Genomic DNA, 18,329 nt, shown 5'->3' with positions numbered 1-18,329 from the left:
ATACCAAATGTTTGACATCCAATAGCCGATGATTAATAAATCAATGTGCTCTAGTTATTTATACTGCAGTAGAAAATGGGGTCTGTATGTGAGATTACCTTTAAATATTGTCCCTGTGTATTCGTGTCATGTCTTTGTCTTGAAACTTGGTTCGCGAACGACTATAAACCCGTACTCGTCACGCCACTAACCGAGGTAGAGTGGGATTTCAGAACAGGAACATGTTCACGAACACGTCCTCTGTTCTTCGAAACGTTAAAGGACATTTCTGGGTTAGCTGCAATTTTTAAGATGTTTCCTAAAATATTTTGTTTTCGTACGCACGAAATTATTTGAAGACAAACTCCAGTTTGGGCTTCTTACAAATATTAAGACGACCAGAAACACATTGCATATACGGACCCTGATATTCTAAACAAGAAAATATATTTAATATGTAAGTTTAATCGTAGAAATATTTTATTAATCGGAAACATCTTATAATGCAGCAAACTCAGGAGTGTCCCTTTAAGGAACAGCGGAACATCGTTTTGAAAAACGGTTCATCTTCCGCATTGTGGGCTACATCCTTTGATAATCACTATATTATGACCTGTCACCTGATAATCCACTACACTATGACCTGTCACCTGATAATCCACTACACTATGACCTGTCACCTGATATTCCCAACACTATGACCTGTCACCTGATAATCCCAACACTATGGCCTGTCACCTGATAATCCCAACACTATAACCTGTCACCTGATAATCCACTACACTATGACCTGTCACCTGATAATCCACTACACTATGACCTGTCACCTGATAATCCACTACACTATGACCTGTCACCTGATATTCCCAACACTATGACCTGTCACCTGATAATCCCAACACTATGGCCTGTCACCTGATAATCCCAACACTATAACCTGTCACCTGATAATCCACTACACTATGACCTGTCACCTATAATCCACTACACTATCACCAATGTGCTCTAGTGGTGTCGTTCAACAAAACAAACTTTGTTTGTATGTACTACCCTGTCTGTGGGATGGTGCATAAAACGATCCCATGCTGCTAATCAAAAACAGTAGCCCATGAAGTGGCGACAGCGAGTTTCCTCTCTCAATATCTGTGTGGTACTTAACCATATGTCTGACGCCATATAACCGTAAATAAAATGTGTTCAGTGTCGTTAAATAAAACATTTCTTTCTTTCTTTCCGTTGTGCCTGCACAGATAAGAACGTTGTTGGACATCCAGGACAATACATACACACATACATACTGTCGAACCTGTAAGCTATTTGAAATTTAAATATACTAAATTTTCATATTTATACATTGCACAGCTCAAATTTAAATTTGGAACTTTTTATCATCAATTAATCGATTTACCATTATTTGACACTCAACAGTGATTCATTCATTCATTCATTCATTCATTCATTCATATTGTTCTGCTCATCTGAATAGACTCAAGTAGTTTTACATGCACAGAGCAAGATGTCATAGCGCACGCCTGTCTTGGGCGTAGGTTGTGACTACTGCCAGCTCCTTCCGAGACAGGATAACAAACATATAAACGCCACCGACGATATATTTATAGGAACAAGAGGATCAGTTGGTTAACATTAATTAGAGACCTCTCTGTAAAAAATAAATAAATAAGGCGAGTGATTAATTATTCCCCAAACTTAGATCATAGGGAGCCATATTACCATATTGATCATTGATATTTAGTTCAAAATCCTTGTAGCCTGCAAATCACATTTTTGTTGGATAAATACACTATTTATGTGATTACAAACACAATCAGAAAGAGTCAGATTTGAAAAATATGGCTTGCAAACAATGTCAATTTGACATGGTAGAACTGCTGAAAACAGTTCAACAGTCCAAGGGAGATAATCCATCAATGAAAATGCTAGATACCAGAAAACATTAAGAAATGAGGTAGTGCTAGTATTTATGGGCTTCTATTTGGGTTTTATCAACAGATCAGAGGCAGACACATACAGGGTCCTCCACTTGGGCAAACTGGAGCAAACGATGAATAGTACATACAACGACCACCACACTTTGTCTCTTTGAAAGACTCCTTTCCAAACTGCCACTCAGGTGGTCTACACAGCAACAGAACACAACACATCACAGAAGCAAGTGTTGGCTATTGCTACAAAAAATTAATTATGCTCCAAACATCACAGCATTAGTCAACACATACAATGTCATGTCTGAATGATCCAACATGCTCTCGCAATATCCCAGTGACAATGTCCATTGGAGATGAAAAGACTTGGGCTAAGGACTGTTTAACTTATTTTAAAATGACGGTCTTGACGTACATTACATGACGACAGACCCGGATGCTAAAGGTTTTAAAGGTGCTGAAGAGTTATACCAGCAAAATGTTAATCGACACATGAAATGTTTCGGAAAATCATGGCAAGTTTGTTAAAGGTGCAAAATTTGTTGAAAATATGATGCCAGGACGGACAATATCTGATCAAAAGAAATTACAGATCAAATACTCCAGTGAGATTGCTTTTAGGTGCCAGGCAGAGTATGAACAGGCTGATAGAATACACTCTGGAAACATTCCAAAATCCATGCATGCACTGTCATACACATCCGATGCCATCGCAGCCTGTTATCAAGGCAATCACACCAAATGTATAAAACAAGTATAAACTGGCTGGTTAAGAGTATCTTTCTCGATTCGCATTTTAAAATTGCCACTAACAATGACACCGACTTAAGGAAGTGTATAGACTATCGTCTCGGACCCAAAATGTTACAAATGACTAAATTTAATACAAGCACACAACAATCTGAGGCTGTCATTACCAAAACACACAACTTTCAGCAGAAATTTCTTAGGGAGGGCACACAGTGCAGTGCACAGCATCAATAATGGGCCTGTAGAGTCATTAGTTAAGTTGTCAAGGGATATGGGATGTTCATTCTCATCGGGTAGTAAGGTCATTTCAGCTTTGCACAAAGTCGAACACAAGAGAACTCTGCAACTAAATAGAAGAAAAAAACCCAATGACATATAAAATTAAAAGATGTCAGAAAAGAAAGGTTCTGTATGCACTGTATGAAAAACACCAAGAAGATGAAAAATATGAAAAACAATTACTTCTTAAAAAAGCTTAAATATTTATATCAGTACTACAACTCCTACCTTAAAGTATTAACTGCAGAAAATGGTACCTTTCATGGCTCATTTTCGGTATAACCAGATGTTTCTACAGCACCCCTAGTTTCGCACAAAATTTGAATACTGTTTTTTTTACAAGTACCCCAAAATTATATGTTCCAAGCACAAGACTACTTGACACGGTGGTACTACATCAAATAAAATTGCATACATTTTCATTGTGGTGTTAACTTCTCTATCAAAAGTTCGGTGCACCTCAAACTTTGATCAAGCCGGAAATTAATTGGTTTAGTGCTACCTATACAGATAACATACATTTTTCAAAAGGTGGCTAATCATGTATTTTTATGACAACCAGGATCTGGTGTCTTCTGACTTAAACTGACAACCTCAATTAAACTGTTGTTTCTACAGTGCAACCTAATTTAATGTACACCTCACAAAGCACATGTATTTTGTACAGTTTTGTACAAATGCAATATGTCATATTTGAAAAAAACAAAACAAATAATAATAATAATACTCCTGAAGATATTTACTGTCAGATGTGTGTGTGTGTGCTCAGCTATATATGTAGAGACAACATGGATATTCAGAGTACCTCAACTCCTTAAATTTATTCCATTGAAAGACATGTATACTGGGGTACCACGATATTGCGGTACTTAACTATTTGGAAGAAATAAAGAAATGCACTAACATATATGAAGGTAAATATATTTGGGTTGCAATTTTTACTATATTTGCATCATGTCCATGCCATTGTGTTGACAAATAAATGCAGTTCTAACATTAAAACAGTTGATGGAAGTACACCATAGCATTGGCTTCCGTCCAAGGGAGGTTACCACGATATCGCGGTAAATCGCAAACGTTACAAAACGGTGGACCCCACGGGTCAAAAATGGCTCTTTTTGTAAACACATTTGTAGTAATGTCTAGTAAACAAACTTCAACACAACAACGAAGAAAAGTCAACTTAAAACGTTTCGTTTTTCAGTTGTAGTAACATTTTTACATTTTCCAGTGGAAAAGTCGGTAATAATAATTATTATTATTCTGCAAGACAGTGTTGCTATTTTTTTTTGTAAATTGTTCATCATATTAGTAAGATTCAGCAGTTATATAATCAATATTTATCGAGTGAAACCAACAATAAAACATATTAAAAGTTATGTGTTGTGTTGAAATTGCCCATAAATATAGGCATGGCCTTTAAATGTTTCCATACTTTTCTAGAGGTCGCGCGTTCTAAATATAGTAACACTGTGACCGTGTATAGCATCGTTTTGGATGTCAGTAACCAGACGAGAGTCCGATAGCTGTCAGAGCAGAATTCTATGCGAGTATGGTAAGTACTGGGGCTATTTATAAGCATGGGGGTGTCAGTAAAATCACACTCTCTGTTATTTTATGACCAAACCTGGGGCGGATCCAGCTTTTCTGATGAGGGGGGTCCAAGACAAAAAGGGCACCATAACATTATGAAAAGGCACTATTGAAAAATTACACACGGTTCACATGGATTTTCTTTGGTATAATTAGAGGTTTTTTTTAAATAATAATAATTAAAAAAAACTAAATAAATTTGTAAAAAAACTAAAAATCCTAAATAAAAGGGGCACTTCACAAAATTGAGAAAGGGTCTTCAAATTTGTTAACGGACAAAACAATGTGTTGTCTGTCATCACATTTCTAATAATAAACGTGCCACCTGAGGGCGTTGCGCGTGCTAAACCGCAAACACGTAAATGACGCGATATCGTGGAACCCGCGATATCGTGAGCAAGGAGTATATTCGACTGACCCTTAGATTATGAAGACCTCAATAGGCACATCAAAGAAATATCAGCAGTGTTCGAGATTAAACATTTTGGGCAGTATACTTGTTGGATACTAACATTTCAAAATCTGGTAACCCACCTGAGAATTTAGTATCCCACTTAAATGAAATTCATAAATAACATCATAACAAACTTGGATGACAATGTTCCTCGTTCCCAGTCTATTGCTACGTCGCAATCAAAATCACGGAATTTGTGATATTAGCAATCAAACGGAATTAGCAAAAAGATTTGCTGCATTTATTTTTGAGTAATTTGGACATAAATTAATATTTAGCAGTAATCAATAAGTGTTTCTTACATTACTGATGATAAACCTACCTGTGTCAATTTTCTGCAGATGTGGAATCGATACCTCAAATACAATTTGAAGTGAGAAAACTTCAAACAAAAAACAATAGCGACTTAGCGGTTCCCAGTCTATTGCTACGCCGCTATTGCTCAGTGTAAAATTAGACTGGGTACAATTTGGGGGGGGGGGGGGGGGGGTATTGTTATGGCATAGCATTAGACTTGGTACGAGCTCGAAAATACTTTTACTTAACTTACCAGAAAATGACGACTTACATTTTTTTTTAGTAAAAACTAAAGACGCGGGATTAAAAAAAACCCCAACAACATTATATGGCATCCCGGTGGGATACTGGGTTCTTGAAGTCTGGTATCCAAAATTAAATTCTGGTATCCCTGGGATATCGAGATACCGTCAATCTCGAACACTGATCAGTATTAAAAAAATACAATGTCTGAGGAAGGAAAAATCAACATGACTGCATCTGTATGAAGTAATGACTTTTGGAGAGAAATCCTGTATGCTGAGTGTGGGTATTTTCAATTTATCATGTTCGGGAATTTTAAATCCATCAGCTATGCGGATTTTCAAACTGGACTATCAAAACCATTGGCAGCCACCAATAATCCTGACTATATTTTATGTATATCCTATTATAGTTGGGAGTTTTTAAATATTTGTGATATCTGGAATTATTATGCAACTTTCACATATTTTTTTTTTCATTCATTACTAAAAAAAACCCTGTTTTTAAATGACATAATTACCCGAACATCTATTTTATTGCATTATTTTCTAATCCGAAACTATTAATAATTATAATATTCTATCATGACATCTAATATGGCATACTCCTCACGGTATAGGGGCGGGACGTAGCCCAGTGGTAAAGCGGTCGGTTTGGGATCGATTCCGTCACTGGACCGTTTCTCGTTGCAGCCAGTGTACCACGACTGGTACATCAAAGGCCGTGGTATGTGCTATTCTGTCTATGGGATGGTGCATATAAAAAATCCCTTGCTGCTAATCGAAAAAAGTAGCCTATGAAGTGGCAACAGCGGGTTTCCTCCCTCAATATCGCTGTGGTCCTTAACTATATTTCCGATGCCATATAACCGTAAATAGAATGTGTTGAGTGCATCGTTAAATAAACAATTTTTTTCCTTCCTTTTTTCTCACCTTGTAATGAAATAAATTGGTTATCAGTAATGTATTTGATATAGCCTAATGCATTTGTATCAATCAAAACTTTGTCAATGTTTTTGGACTGGTAACGATATCTAATGCGCATTATTGCTTAATATCAACAAGTATATTGGTATATTTAATTAATAAAACGGTGAACATGTGACGACTATTACACATAAAGGGCGCAGCCATTTGGTCCATCCCACTGAATCACAACCACTCATAAAATCACAAGCAAACAAATAAAGTAACTGTACTCATTTTTCTTACCTGTATTTCTACTCTATCAAAAAATAAAATAAAAAAATAAAATAAAAAATAATAATAATAATAATAATAATAATAAAAAAATAAAGAAATTCTTTTCTTTTTTTCATTTTCCTGCATTTCATCTTTCTTCCTCATCTTCGTTTGTTTTGTTTTTCTCTTTTTTTTCTTTTCTTTTCTCCTCAGATCAATACTTACTCAGGCACGAGTAACAAAATAATATGTGCATATCTTTGAAAATATGTTTATGTATGTATATGTATGAGTGTATTGATATGTATATTGATATGTACGTGAGTATGTCACAAAAACTGTGTAAGTCAATGATTCAAGGCTCCCCATCATTGACATTGTCACATTGATCTGGGGCAATAAAAAAATAAATAAAGTACATAATAATGTATATTATATTAAGCACAATCTGGATTGTAACTACGTTTGTTTTGTGATTTACTGTGCAACATGCAACATAGAGGACAAACTACTAAACAAGTTAGCACCCGTCTTAACACTTACAGACATGCCATTTTATATATTAAGCAGAGCCGGTTTATCCTAGTAGCACATGTAGCACGTGCTACGGGCCCCGCGATTCAGGGGGCCCCGCGGTGATGTGTACATTTATTTTCCATAGGTTATTTTTCCCCTCTCTCCGAGGGGGTTGTAAAATATATATCCTGGGAAGGGGGAGCCGGTTTTTATTTGTGCTACAGGCCCATCGGATCCTTAAACCGGCTCTACAGAATGAGTAGATACAGACTTTGTAACAGCAAACAAATCCAGATCGTAGTTAATTAGTCTACAGCCTTCTGTTGCATTATTAGATCAAACAGATGTGCAGTGATTGACAAGAAAAACAAACTACCTACAAAACCTCGAGACAAGACTCCATCTTTTTATACCTTTAGCACATTAGCATAATTTTGTGGCGAAAAGATCCGAGAAGTCCCGACTTTGTTTCTAATGTTTGATGACGTCTTCCGAATGGTGACGTAAAATCATTGTACTGTCACATCACCAAGGTAACATATTGCAATTGTTGAACATGACCGCAGCCATGTACAGGTACCGTAGGTCGTAATTTATTAAATGTAATAATATATCGCAACTATTATTATTAAAGAGTATTATTAAATCTATTGTCGCATGTATTAGTGATGTATAACTACACATTAATCAATGCCACATATATAATAGATGTATAATTAACTCATTCGTTCATTCATTCATTCATTCATTATATACTCTTCAAAAGAAGAAACGCAAAACCACATTGTCGTAACATTTGGAGAATTGATTTAATTATTGAATGGTGAGTCCGATAATTACCAAATGTTGCAGGATTGTTCACAATTCACTCTAGTCCATTGTGAGTAAGTGATAGGACACACCACCAAGGTCAAGGTCATCTGGAGTCAATACCGGGTGTGGCCTCCGCGTGTGTTGACAACTGCCTGGCACCGCCTGCCCATTGAAGCAACCAGAGTACGGATGACGTCCCGGGGGATGGTGGCCCACTCGGCCTGCAAGGCTGCTGCCAGCTCGGGCAGGGTCTGGGGCTGTGGTTGTCGCTGTCGGAGGCGTCGGTCCAACTCGTCCCATAGATGCTCATTTGGGTTCAAATCCGGTGATATCGATGGCCAAGGAAGGACATTAATGTTGTTGTTCTGTAGGAAAGCCGTTGTGAGACGTGCTGTGTGAGGCCTGGCGTTGTCATGTTGGAACACTGCGTTGGCGTTGGTCATAACTGGAACGATGTGTGGCCGGAGGATCTGGTCAATGTAGCCCTGTGCATTCAGGTTGCCCTGCACGTGGACCAGGTCAGTTCTGCCAGTGTGTGAGATGGCTGCCCATACCATGACACTACCCCCGCCGAATCTGTCCACTTCCTGCACGCAGTTTGCCGCATAACGTTCACCACGACGCCTATACACGCGACATCTTCCATCATGACGTCGGAGCAGAAATCGGGACTCGTCACTGAACCACACCTGTCTCCATCGCAGTTGAGGCCATTGTCGATGAATCTGGCACCACTGCAGTCGGAGTCGACGGTGTTGTGGTGTTAAGATGACACCTCGAACTGGACGTCTGGCACGAATTCCTACCTCACGTAGGCGGTTCCGTACGGTCTGGTCGGATATCCTGCGCAAACCTGGTATTGCTGCGGCTGTGGAGGTGGCAGTAGTCAATCGTTCCCGAAGGTGGCCTAACCGGATGTAGCGGTCCTGCCCGGGGGTAGTGACCCGTGGTCGACCGGATCTAGGGAGGTCACGTGTTGATCCATGTTGCTGGTAACGGTCCCACAGTCTGGAGATGGTGCTTGGGGACACATGGAATGCCCTGGCAACGGCCGTTCTGGATTCGCCTGCGTCTAGTCGGCCGATGGCATTGTTTCTCTGCGGTTCACTGAGACGTGGCATGTCCTGGATTGTCAACTGTCGGCCAGATACAGAGGCCAGGCAAGCGAACACCCTGCACTTTTATACTGTCGGTTTTCATGTTGCACGTGCAGACAACGCACGTGCAGTGGTGACATGGTTTGCACGTGGCTGCGTTTTTGCGAATATTCACATTTTGGAACTTTATTGTACAGTAGCTGCGTTTTATCGAATGTAACCGTGGGAATGTGTTTGGGACATGCAATGACCTTATATTCACAAAGCATGAACCGGTAGGAAACATAAAATCGGAGTTATAACCCATTTGTACCCTTTTGCGTTTCTTTTTTTGAAGAGTATACTTATTTGTGTACTGTCCTGGGCACACAACTTCGCTATCTGGGCTGGCTGTCATGGACAGTGGGTTAGTAATTAGTTGTTATTGGTTAGTTTGTTAGTGGTTGGGCGAGATTTAGCTCAGTCGGTTGACTGCTCGCTTGAGGTGCTTACATCGCAGGATCGAAAAACCTCGGTGGACCCATTCATCTGATAGTTTTTTTTCCCCCGTGGTATGTGCTTTCCTGTCTGTGGGAAAGTGCATATAAAAGATCCTTTGCTGCATTAGGAAAAATGTAGCGGATTTTCTCTGACGACTACGAGTCAGAATAACAATATGTTTGACATCCAATAGCCGATAATTAATTAATCAATATGCTCTAGCGATGTCGTTAAACAAAACAAACTTCTCGTTAGTGGTTAGTGAGAAAGAAGTCAGTGTACTGGTCTTACATCTACCCATTGAGTCGTTAAACTCGCTCTGGGTGGGAGCCGGTACCGAGCTACGAACCCAGTATCTACCAGCCGTATGTTCGATGGCTTAACCACGACACCGCCGAGACCGGTAGTCCTAATGAACTGAAGAATGTTAAAACTGTAATGTGTTTCCACTCGGCGCAAACAGTGGTTTCCTCAAGAGTTCAATGCGTATGCATTAAAACGACAACATTTCTTTGTCACAATGGACATGTATTTCAAATTCAAACTGTGACGTCACTATAATTAGATTTCGCATTAAAGTTACATTCTCTGGTTACCATATTATAACATCATGTACAAATGTGAAATAGAAGCTCAAATCCACTTTTAAAAAAGTCGTGTGTGTTCGCTATGAAAGGATATCGTCAACCGTATACGCTTGATTCGTCGCCTGTGCCGCCATAGCTCGGCAAAGCACAAACGACAGCCTGTTGTCAGTTTCAGTTAACACGTGCGTTTGCCGTTTTCAAATTGTAGGGTTCGTCTCAAAAAATTAAAAGAGAAATCTTGCGCTATACGAAGAACGTTCGTTTGAGGATACGGTACTCAGGGCCGTAGCTAGCAGGGGGGAAGGCCCCCCCCCCCCCCCCCCCGAAAAAAATCGGAAAGCATTATAGAAAGTTAAATAAAAGGAGTTTTAGACAATTAACTACTCAGTTGCCCCCCCCCCCACCCCACCCCCCAAACAAAAAATCCTAGCTACGGCCCTGGTACTAGAGTCTTTAGTTAAAACCGGTTTGATCTTGACAACGTATTATCGACAGTCGTACCTTCCTATTTCAGAATTGATATTTTATAGTGTCAGTAGAACTTTCAAAGTTTAGTTTGTATACTAGTAACACATTAATCATGTCAAAATTTCAAGACAAATCCACCACCCACGACCCCTGGAAAGGCGTTGTACCATACCATATGTTTTGGAGATATGAGACGACCCCTCAATCAAGACAGTTAAATTTGTTCAAAAATTGCGAAATCTCACGTGATCTCTTGTTGGGGAATTCTGTACTTGTAATAAGCCATTGAAAACCGAGATCGGTACGAGCCCGTCAAAAGTGTTCTATATGCTTAAATAACAAAAATATTCCGGATACTGCCGCTTTAATATGGTATAACCAATAGTAATTGAAATTATTTGGATGTAATTTTTGTGGGCATGTAACTGAAGGTATAATCTTTTCCTTTCACAAGAAAAAATAATAACTTTTTTTTCTATGCATAGAAAGTGTGTGTGTTCGTTCTTGCTTGTTTGCTTGCTTGTTGTTTGTTGTTTGTTGTTGTTACGGATATTACTTGCTTTGTAGTTCCCAGCATGGGGCGGGACGTATCCAAATGCCAAAGCGCTCGCTTGATGCGCGGCTGGTCTAGGATCGATCCCCGTCGGTGGGCCCTTTTGGTGTATTTCTCGTACATACAAAATATCCTTTACTACTAATGAAAACACTATGTAGTGGGTTTGCCTACTAAGATTATATTATATCAGAATAACCAAAAGTTTGACATCCAATAGCCGAAGATTAATAAATTAATATGCTCTCGTGATTAGTCGTTAAACAAAACATTTTTTTTTTCCTCAGCGTTTTACTGTTAGTTACAGTGTTAGTTCTACAACCTATAGCCGGGCTTAGTGAAGATAAGCCCGTGGATTCCGTGTTGGAGCACGAGCACGCAGATCTCGACTATGGTTCCACAGGCGAGTTTTCATAACTTCACTACTTATTGATGTTCCAATGATCGATTATAATAGAACATTGATTGGTTTGGCTTTACCGATGCGATAATCGATTTAAAAAAAAGCCTTAATCGATTGTATTGGAAAATGTTAACTGTAATTGTACCTCCAGTTTAGATGATGGAACTGACGTAAATATCTTCTGTTTGGTGTTTGTTTTCATGTGTCACACTATCTCTGCTTCCTACCCCAAATATTGTATAAGAATTAAACTTCAATTTATTATGTTTATGGGGTGATATACACCAAACAGCTACTCGTCAGAAACATCTATCATATTAATGCATTAATTACAGACACAGGGCTATTCACAAACACCGTGAGAATTTGCCAGCCCAAGCAGGCACGGCGGAGCAATGGGGCTGGAGGTTGGAGGGGGTGAGGACTCTAGCCCCCTCAATAATTCTGAATAAAAAATATTACTGGTGATAAATCTCCAGGCAGAGATCAATTAACCTGTACAATGCAGTAAATTGCATTTCAGGACATCTAATTTTTAAAAACTTTTTCGGGAGAGCATACCCCGAACCTTTTGCTTTGTTCCCTCGTACTGAGAACCCCCCCCCCCCCCCCACACACACACACACCAATGTGTACTTGCTTCCGTCGTACCTGCCAAGTGATACCAATTACGGCTCTGCCGCATGGGCTATTACCGTTTTTCAAAATCTGTTGAATGTAATAAATGTTAATCTCTTGTTATGTTCTCACAGATATGACGCCTGATTCCAAGAAGAAAAAGTATCCCGTAAAACCACCCGCTATGTCTCAAAAAGTCAACAAAGATGGTATGTGTCATTTCCATTTGCGCCGATGTTTGTCTGTGGTTGTCAATAACAGTGATATTTCCAGGCCGGAATTTAGGATTAATTAAGGTTAGGGTTGAGGTTAGCTTTTTTATAATATGTTGTGATACATGTTCAAATTTGTTAACTTATGTATATCGTTATATTTACAAAACGCCCAAAAATATATGGTTTTGTCTGAACAAACAAAGAAAAGAATTTGGTTTTTAAATTATGCCGTTATGTGGATGACAGTTCTTTGTTTTAGTCGTGATAGTGTAGTCATTAAACAATATAATTTGCACAGTCACGACAGTTACATTATCGGCATTAGTGTCATTCCCATCGGTGGGTCCATTGGACTATTTCTCATTCCAGCCAGTGCACAGCTGGTAAACCAGACTGTGGTATGTGCTATCCTGTCTTTGGAGTGATGCATATAAAAGCTCCCTTTCTACTAATGGGAAAAAATTAGCGGGTTTTCTCTACGAGACTATGTCAACGCTACGTAATGTTTGACATCCAATAGCCGATGATTAATAAATTAATGTATTCTAGTGGTGTCTTTAAACAAAACAAGGAAGGAAGGAAATGTTTTATTTAAACAAAACAAAGTTTAACTTTTAACTTTTGTACGTATATGTTTGTGATATTAGTTTGATGGGTCACTGCATGTTAAGATGTTGTGTGTTACAGAGGCTGTTATCGACAGGCAGTTGACAAGAAATGAAGGGATGCTCATTGACCTGCGTGGCCGCCCAGAGCAAGCCAGTAACCACCAGATTGATCCAGGTGAGAGTGCACCTACCAGCATACCAAACAACACCTGACTCACTCACGTCCAAGTGAACCTCACTTAGTGCTAGGCGCAGACTGTCAACTGTCACGACGAAGTGGCCAACTCGATGTATGCGTTGTAATTTCCCCAACTCCCGACTTACGACTGATGCGCTCAGATTAAGCTATGGTCACACCGGCCTTAAGACGTCGTACGACCACCTGAGATGGCTCAATTTCGGGTGACCGCGGACCATAAAGAGGGTGTGTGTGTGTGGGGGGGGGGGGGGGGGGGTGAATCGTGCGGCGTTGCACGGCGTCGCAGCCATCGGGGGTTCTCGCACGACCTTTTGGCGGTTTTTGGTTCTGTTTAAAAACCTGGCTGCGATTCCCGGGATTGTAGGGTATTGTACGACATTTTCACATGTTCTCACCTCGCAATATTAATTAAAGACGTCGTATGACTGAAATGTGAATGGCAAACGATGTCATATGAAGGTCGACGTCGTCGTATGACATCACGTGGGATCGTAACACATCGTACGACGTCGCACGACCATCACACGACTTTAATCGTGTTCCTACGTGTGTGTGTGTGAAGGTGCTCATTTCAAATTTCAAGTACTTTCATTTTTTACAGGTACCCCATATATGTTTCAAGCACAAGGCTACCTGACACAGTGGTACTAGTTGAAATACAATTGCATTCTTTCTTGACCAGTAAACGTATAAACTTTAAAGTCTGTTTTGTTTAATGACACCACTAGAGCACATCGATTTGGTAATTCTAACATATAGTCTTAGAGAGGACACATGCTACATTTTTCCATTAGTAGCAAAGGATATTGTATATGCATCATCCCACAGACAGGATAGCACATCTCAAAGCCTATGGTGACAATAGGTGAAGGAGAACACTACATTAACGATACTGGCTTGGTTGTTTGTTACAGAAGCTGGTGTTAACATGCAGATGACCAAAATCGAAGAACTCCTTATGGAAATGGCGGCTCCACGACCCAGGGTGAACCGGATAGGTGCACAACCCAGGGTGAACCAGATAGGTGAGTGTGCTGACAATCTGACACCATCCAAATAAGTGACATATTAGCGACATACCTGTACATTAGCGTAGGAAGGAGGGGTGGGTGTGGGAGGGGGGGGGGGGGCAATGGGCATGTAACACCCCCCCCCCCCCCCATTGTTCTAGGCCCAGTAGCAAGGGCGATGGTTTATATATATTTATATATGTGTGCCCCCCCCCCCCCCCAGCACCTTTCTACGCCACTGCGTGTAAGACTTTAGCGAGGTCGTCATATCAGAAACTAAAAAAAGGTAGAAAATTACAGTAATGTGCATGGTAGTTAACTTTTGCCAAGATTTGTATACCGTACACTTGTTATGTTGTTCTTGGTTGTGTTCATGTGTTTATATGTAAAACGTTCACTCGCCCGCAAGTCTCAATGGGTAGGTGTAAACCACTTGCACCGACCAGTGATCCATAACTGGTTCAAGTTGAGTGCGTCGTTAAATAAAACATTTCTTTCTTTCTTTCTTTATGTTCTCTCTCTCTCTCTCTCTCTCTCTCTCTCTCTCTCTCTCTCTCTCTCTCTCTCTCTCTCTCTCTCTCACACACACACACACACACACACACACACACACACGCACACAAATACTGTTGTACTAACTCTGTTATTCTTGATTCTTCATTTTAATGTTACACTTTTAATATTATTTTAGCTACTACAACTACTATTACAAAGAGACCGGAAACCATTGAGGTAGGTTGATCTACATAACTTATAGCTGTTCGGTGTTTAGGTATTGATGAGTAATCATATGATAGATAGGTTGATCTACATAATTTACAGCTGTTCGGTGAACAGGTATTGACGAATAATAATAGGTAGGTTGATCTACATAACTTACAGCTGTTCGGTGAACAGGTATTGACGAGTATTGATAGGTAGGTTCATCTAAATAACTTACAGCTATTCGGTGAACAGGTATTGGCGAGTAATGATAGGTAGGTTGATCTACATAACTTACATCTGTTCGGTGAACAAGTATTGATGAGTAATGATAGGTAGGTTGATCTACATAACTTACAGCTGTTCAGTGAACGTATTGATGAGTAATCATATGATAGGTAGGTTGATCTACATAACTTACAGCTGTTCGGTGAACCGGTATTGATGAGTAATGATAGGTAGGTTGAGGTAGGTTGATCTACATAACTTACATCTGTTCGGTGAACAAGTATTGATGAGTAATGATAGGTAGGTTGATCTACATAACTTACAGCTGTTCAGTGAACGTATTGATGAGTAATCATATGATAGGTAGGTTGATCTACATAACTTACAGCTGGTCGGTGAAAAGGTTAACACTCTAAAACTTGGTTTTGTTTAACGACACCACTAAAGCACATTGATTTATTAATCATTGGCTATTGGATGTCAAACATTTGGTAATTTTGACATTTATCCTAAGATGAAACTCGCTACATTTTTCCATTAGTAGCAAGGGATCTTTTATATGCACCATTCCACAGCCGGAATAGCATATGCCACGGCCTTTGATATACCAGTCGTGGTGCACTGGTTGCAACGAGAAATAACCCAAGGGGCCACCAACGAGGATTGATCCCATCGCTTTACCACTGGGCTACGTCCCGCCCGACCCCTCTAAACGAGCGATGTTTCTGAACGTGCCCCTAGATCCTATAGTACAGACGAAACACAAGAAACCTACATTTGGAATACGCATACACGTACTAACAGGAACCCATTTCAGAACTAATAGTCCACTGCCAGTTTTTGTCTGCTTGTACCGGTCTCGGTGGCATCGTGGTTAGGTCATCGGTCTACAGGCTGATAGGTACTGGGTTCGGATCCCAGTCGAGGCATGGAATTTCTAATCCTGATACCGACTCCAAACCCCGAGTGATTGCTCCGCAAGGCTCAATAAGTAGGTGTAAACCACTTGCACCGACCAGTGATCCATAACTGGTTCAACAAAGGCCATGGTTTGTGCTATCCTGCCTGTGGGAAGCGCAAATAAAAGATCCTTTGCTGCCTGTCGTAAAAGAGTAGCATATGTGGCGACAACGGGTTTCCTCTAAAAAAAACAATGTCAGAATGACCATATGTTTGACGTCCAATAGCCGATGATAAGATAAAAAAATCAATGTGTTCTAGTGCCGTCGTTAAATAAAACAAACTTTACTTTTTTTTGTCTGGTTGCAATATTTTATTACGCCTCCTTTTCGTGATCACTAGAACATGACTGATTTTCGGCTAGGTTCGATCCTGACAAACATACGCAAACTACACTAATAGTCATTATTGTCTTCTTTTCAGGATATATTCAAACTACCCGTGAAAACACAGGCCATCCTATTGATTTGTCTCTCAGCTTCTACCAGCCTGATCCTGCTAGGATTAGTAATTTGGCGGCTTGTTATATTGCACAGGACAGTCACTTTTCATTACCTTGTTTTGGCTTCGTAAACAATAAATTATTTCTTACCGCAAGTTGGAATCCATATTTCGTAAAGGTACAATTTTTTAATATTATGATTTTCTTCACACATTCAGGTGCATTAAGGTCGACGACAGTCACTTTTCGCACCCTTGTTTTGGGTCCATACACAATAAATATAGCATATCTTACTGTAATTTCACATGAAATCCATATTTCGGAAAAGGTACAATTATTCAATCACAAGATTTTCTTCCAACACATTCAGCTGCATTAGTAATGTTCAAAAAAAAAAAAAAAAAAAAAAAAAAAAAAAAAAAAAAATAGCAATTTTGCATTAGAAGTTTTCCAGCATTCTTAAAACGGAAATGTCATGTATCCAGTATATGGTTATTGTAAGGCGATTCAAAGTGACGTCATTGGAATACTGACGTCTTTCAAATTCAAAATCAGCCATATTAATTATTACAATGCTTCGCCACATTAAAATAAAAACTGGTCTACTAACCTTGACCCCTGTAACACATTCAGCTGCATTAGTAATGTTAAAAAAACCCACCAAAAAAATCAATAGCAATTTTGCATTAGAAGTTTTCCAGCATTCTTAAAACGGAAATGTCATGTATCCAGTGTATGGTTACTGTAAGGAGATTCAAAGTGACGTCATTGGAATACTGACATTTTTCAAATTCAAAATCAGCAATATTATTTTCTTACACTGCTTCGCCACATTAAAATAAAAAGCAGACGTTGTTTACAGGTTGGTATTTAAAAAAAACAAAAACAACCCATAATTCTGTAGAAAATATTAATTTTAAGTTTCAAAAGATGAAAAAAAATAAAAAAGTACAGGTGATGCGCCAGTTCCGGATAATTTCAAACAAAATTGTGAATATTCCATAAAAAGTCAAAATGGCAGCCGGCACAAAATTACAAGTCGATATAGGTGACATGGTTATCATCTAGTATGTGGAATCTGTGTCATTGTAAAAAAAAATTCAAGATTTCTGTGTGGACAAAATGTGGGTAACATCTAACTAAAATAAAGGTAGGAGAGCAATTTTTCGTATTTGTTAACATTTTGGTTCAGACTAGTATGAAAATCAGTGATAATCTCCCATGAGCGTCAAATTATCCTGGAAAAAAAGCAAAAAAAAAAAAAAAAAGCCGCTAAGTCGTACTGCCCCAAGTTCAGCCAGCTAACGTTCGCAAACTGGTTGGTTTTCAATGTGGTCAGCGGACGTTTTTTCGCTCGGTCTGGCTGAACGCAGTTCGCTATGTGAGGCATTTTATTAGTACCAACAAAATTAATTAGCAAAAATTGATAACATGCACAATATTTATGGTATTATAATTAAAACATAAAGTTTGTAGTTTGACTTGAAGTATTTTTAATATTAAGAGAAAAAAGGACACTTCGTTGTTTATGTTCAGGTTAATGGTGATGTAATATCTCACATAATCTAGCTATACATGCAGTTCCAAACAAAGTATCAACAACATATGTCGATCAAAATTATATGACGGTACGATATAATAAATGACAGAGTTCCAAACATTACACAATACAAGAAAATATGTAAATAGTTACTACTAAATGTAAAAATAA

The 18,329-nt window shown here is 39.1% G+C and overlaps 1 protein-coding gene across 2 annotated transcripts; it reads left to right on the top strand.

Moving 5' to 3' along the window:
* The first annotated feature begins 7,744 nt into the window (after nt 1–7,744).
* LOC121390628 lies at nt 7,745–16,855 on the top strand. 2 transcript variants are annotated; one of them, XM_041522493.1, is made up of 7 exons: nt 7,745–7,811; nt 11,521–11,636; nt 12,389–12,463; nt 13,157–13,252; nt 14,191–14,301; nt 14,978–15,018; nt 16,600–16,855. In XM_041522493.1, the coding sequence occupies exons 1-7, from the start codon at nt 7,792–7,794 to the stop codon at nt 16,747–16,749; spliced, it is 609 nt and encodes a 202-aa protein (XP_041378427.1). In that variant the 5' UTR covers nt 7,745–7,791; the 3' UTR covers nt 16,750–16,855. The 2 variants fall into 2 exon arrangements, with proteins under 2 accessions (XP_041378427.1, XP_041378428.1); XM_041522494.1 differs by having other exon boundaries at nt 7,802–7,820.
* Nucleotides 16,856–18,329: the final 1,474 nt, after the last annotated feature.

Source organism: Gigantopelta aegis, chromosome 15 (genome assembly GCF_016097555.1).
Source record: "Gigantopelta aegis isolate Gae_Host chromosome 15, Gae_host_genome, whole genome shotgun sequence".
In the NCBI taxonomy this organism is placed as follows: domain Eukaryota; kingdom Metazoa; phylum Mollusca; class Gastropoda; order Neomphalida; family Peltospiridae; genus Gigantopelta; species Gigantopelta aegis.
Note: the sequence above shows the minus strand (reverse complement) of the source record. Positions and strands in the feature narration are given on the sequence as shown.

Excerpts from the sequence above, each read along its gene's own strand:
- LOC121390628 (XM_041522493.1), top strand. The coding sequence starts at position 7,792 with ATGACCGCAGCCATGTACAG. Across the intron at positions 13,253-14,190 it reads TAACCACCAGATTGATCCAG|AAGCTGGTGTTAACATGCAG; the intron begins GTGAGAGTGCAC and ends TGTTTGTTACAG. Across the intron at positions 15,019-16,599 it reads AGAGACCGGAAACCATTGAG|GATATATTCAAACTACCCGT; the intron begins GTAGGTTGATCT and ends TCTTCTTTTCAG.